At 31.8% G+C, this 1,991-nt stretch overlaps 2 protein-coding genes across 2 annotated transcripts in view; one reads left to right on the top strand and one right to left on the bottom strand.

The window, feature by feature from the left end:
- Positions 1-1,433, bottom strand: part of LOC123005449 (apoptosis-stimulating of p53 protein 1) — a 220,037-nt gene extending 218,604 nt beyond the window's left edge. The window contains exon 1 of the mRNA XM_044399209.1: positions 1,311-1,433. The gene's annotated coding sequence lies outside the window, so the exon portion shown is untranslated. The remainder of the gene's footprint in view (positions 1-1,310) is intronic.
- Positions 1,050-1,991, top strand: part of LOC123005450 — a 51,673-nt gene continuing 50,731 nt past the window's right edge. The window contains exon 1 of the mRNA XM_044399215.1: positions 1,050-1,560. Coding sequence (XP_044255150.1) covers positions 1,558-1,560 — 3 coding nt within the window. The 5' untranslated portion in view covers positions 1,050-1,557. The remainder of the gene's footprint in view (positions 1,561-1,991) is intronic.

Here is a 1,991-nt window from a genome sequence, read left to right as displayed (position 1 = left end):
GGTATAGCTTGTTTTTGAGTCGAAAACAGAAAAAAATTCTCAAAAACAAAAGAAAAAAAACAAATTCAGCTTCTAAATGAGAAACTCAAAAAAAAATGTTGTTATTATCTCAAATTACAAAATTCGAAAGTTATGTTGTCCAAAATAAACCTGAAATGTGTTATTTCTGATGCTTATTTCAATGAATTTCGAGCATTTTCCTTTGAGAAAATTACAAAATTCGAAACAATACTGTCAAAAGAGTTGTGGCTGAAGTATTTCAATTAATTTAGAATTTTTGCGATTTATGTTATTTTTTATTATTATTAATTATTTTCGTTTTCTGTTTTTTTTTTGGTACCTACTTGAAAAAAATCAAATTATTAAATTATAAAATATTTTATTACAAACTTTGGTTAAACTCTAATAGACCAAGAATCCAATTAAAAAAAAATTCCCAAATAACAAAACAAAGCCTAAAAGGTGTAATTTCTCCTTATTTTAATAAATTTAGAGCATTTTTCTCTGAGAAAATTACAAAATTCGAAAGATGTGTTGTCAAACAAGGTAGCAAAAAAGTATCATATCAAAATTTTTGCATAAGTTGCAAGGACTCAAAACCCGTCATTTATCACACTATCAGTCACAATGACCCCATTAGCACATCGTCCATAATTCAATAACCACCTCTTATTGTGATTACGCCAATAGAACTGAACTGTTGAATGGAACGGCTAATTTAGCGAATTTAGTACGCTCGCTGTTGGGAATATTTATGGAATTTTTACCAAGTCCATTTTCAAGGTAACACAGTTTAATGACGCGATTTTGGGGGAAAAAATAACAATTCATTACGCAAGATCGAAAAATTTTTATGCTAATTCTCCTAATTAATTCAACCAATATGTATCTGGTGCGACTTATTAAAAAACGTCCCAAAATTGGCTTAATTAGTTTCAAAAATCATCCTTGACCTTTAAAAAACAAGTTTAACGACTTGTTATCAGCGAAAATGCACTGAAACTGAAAAAAATTCCACTTTTCAGCTGAAATCCCAGTTCGCTGTTTTAAGACAGCAGTGTTGATTTTGGTGTAATCGTGACGGGAAAGTTGGCAAATTCCATTTAAATTTTATTTTTCGTTTAATTTATTTGCCCAGACTTTGCGCAAACATCGACTAAGTGCAAAGTATCAATAAACCGGGTTTTAAAAAAAAAACACCCTGTGTGGCACTCTATTCAAATTATTCTTCTCGAGACCCTTTTCAAATCACTTTCTAACTTTCTATTACCAAAAATTTTCTCTTTTTTTATTGTAAAATTGGGACTTGCCTTCGTCTTGAAACCCTTGTTGAAGTATCCAAAAATCGTCACTGCACCAGCACTCGCGAAATTTTCGAAAAATCCAGGCCCGTACTCGCCCAAGCGGGGCCACACGCGAAACTGAAGACAGCGAGCGCGATTCGCGATCAACAGCTGATTTGTGTGAGGAAAACAGAGGTTGGGGCTTCAACCCACTTCGCGTGACTCATCATTCGTTGAGGAAGTGCAGGAAGCCGGCACTGGATTATGGGGAAAAATGGTGAAACTTATTTTTTTCGTTATCTCGAATATTTCGAATTTTTCGACGGTTTGTTATTATTGTGTAGTAAACTGATCGAGTTATTTGCGATACGATCTGTTTAATAAATTTTTTATGACGCTGTAATGTTTTTTCTTTTACAACGGCACATTTATTGGTCTCTAAAATCATTATTACTCGCTTAGTGGCCTCTCTTGGGGCAATTTAGGTTTTAATATTTAAAAATTGGTGTGCAAAAAGTTCAACTTTTGCTTAGATTTAACGGAAATCAGAATTTATTTTCGCTAAATATTTATTAATTATTATTTATTGTACAAGTTGTATAAAATGGTTTTCAGGCCAAAATATTCACCAAAAATTCCAGTAATTCCAAAAAAAAATCCACTGAAATTCCAGTAATTGCATTGTTTTTAGATTAATTTTGATAACTT

The sequence above is a fragment of the Tribolium madens genome, unplaced genomic scaffold (assembly GCF_015345945.1).
Source record: "Tribolium madens isolate multiple individuals breed KSU strain unplaced genomic scaffold, Tmad_KSU_1.1 Scaffold_20;HRSCAF=117;Tcas5.2_LG4, whole genome shotgun sequence".
Classification (NCBI taxonomy): domain Eukaryota; kingdom Metazoa; phylum Arthropoda; class Insecta; order Coleoptera; family Tenebrionidae; genus Tribolium; species Tribolium madens.
Note: the sequence above shows the minus strand (reverse complement) of the source record. Positions and strands in the feature narration are given on the sequence as shown.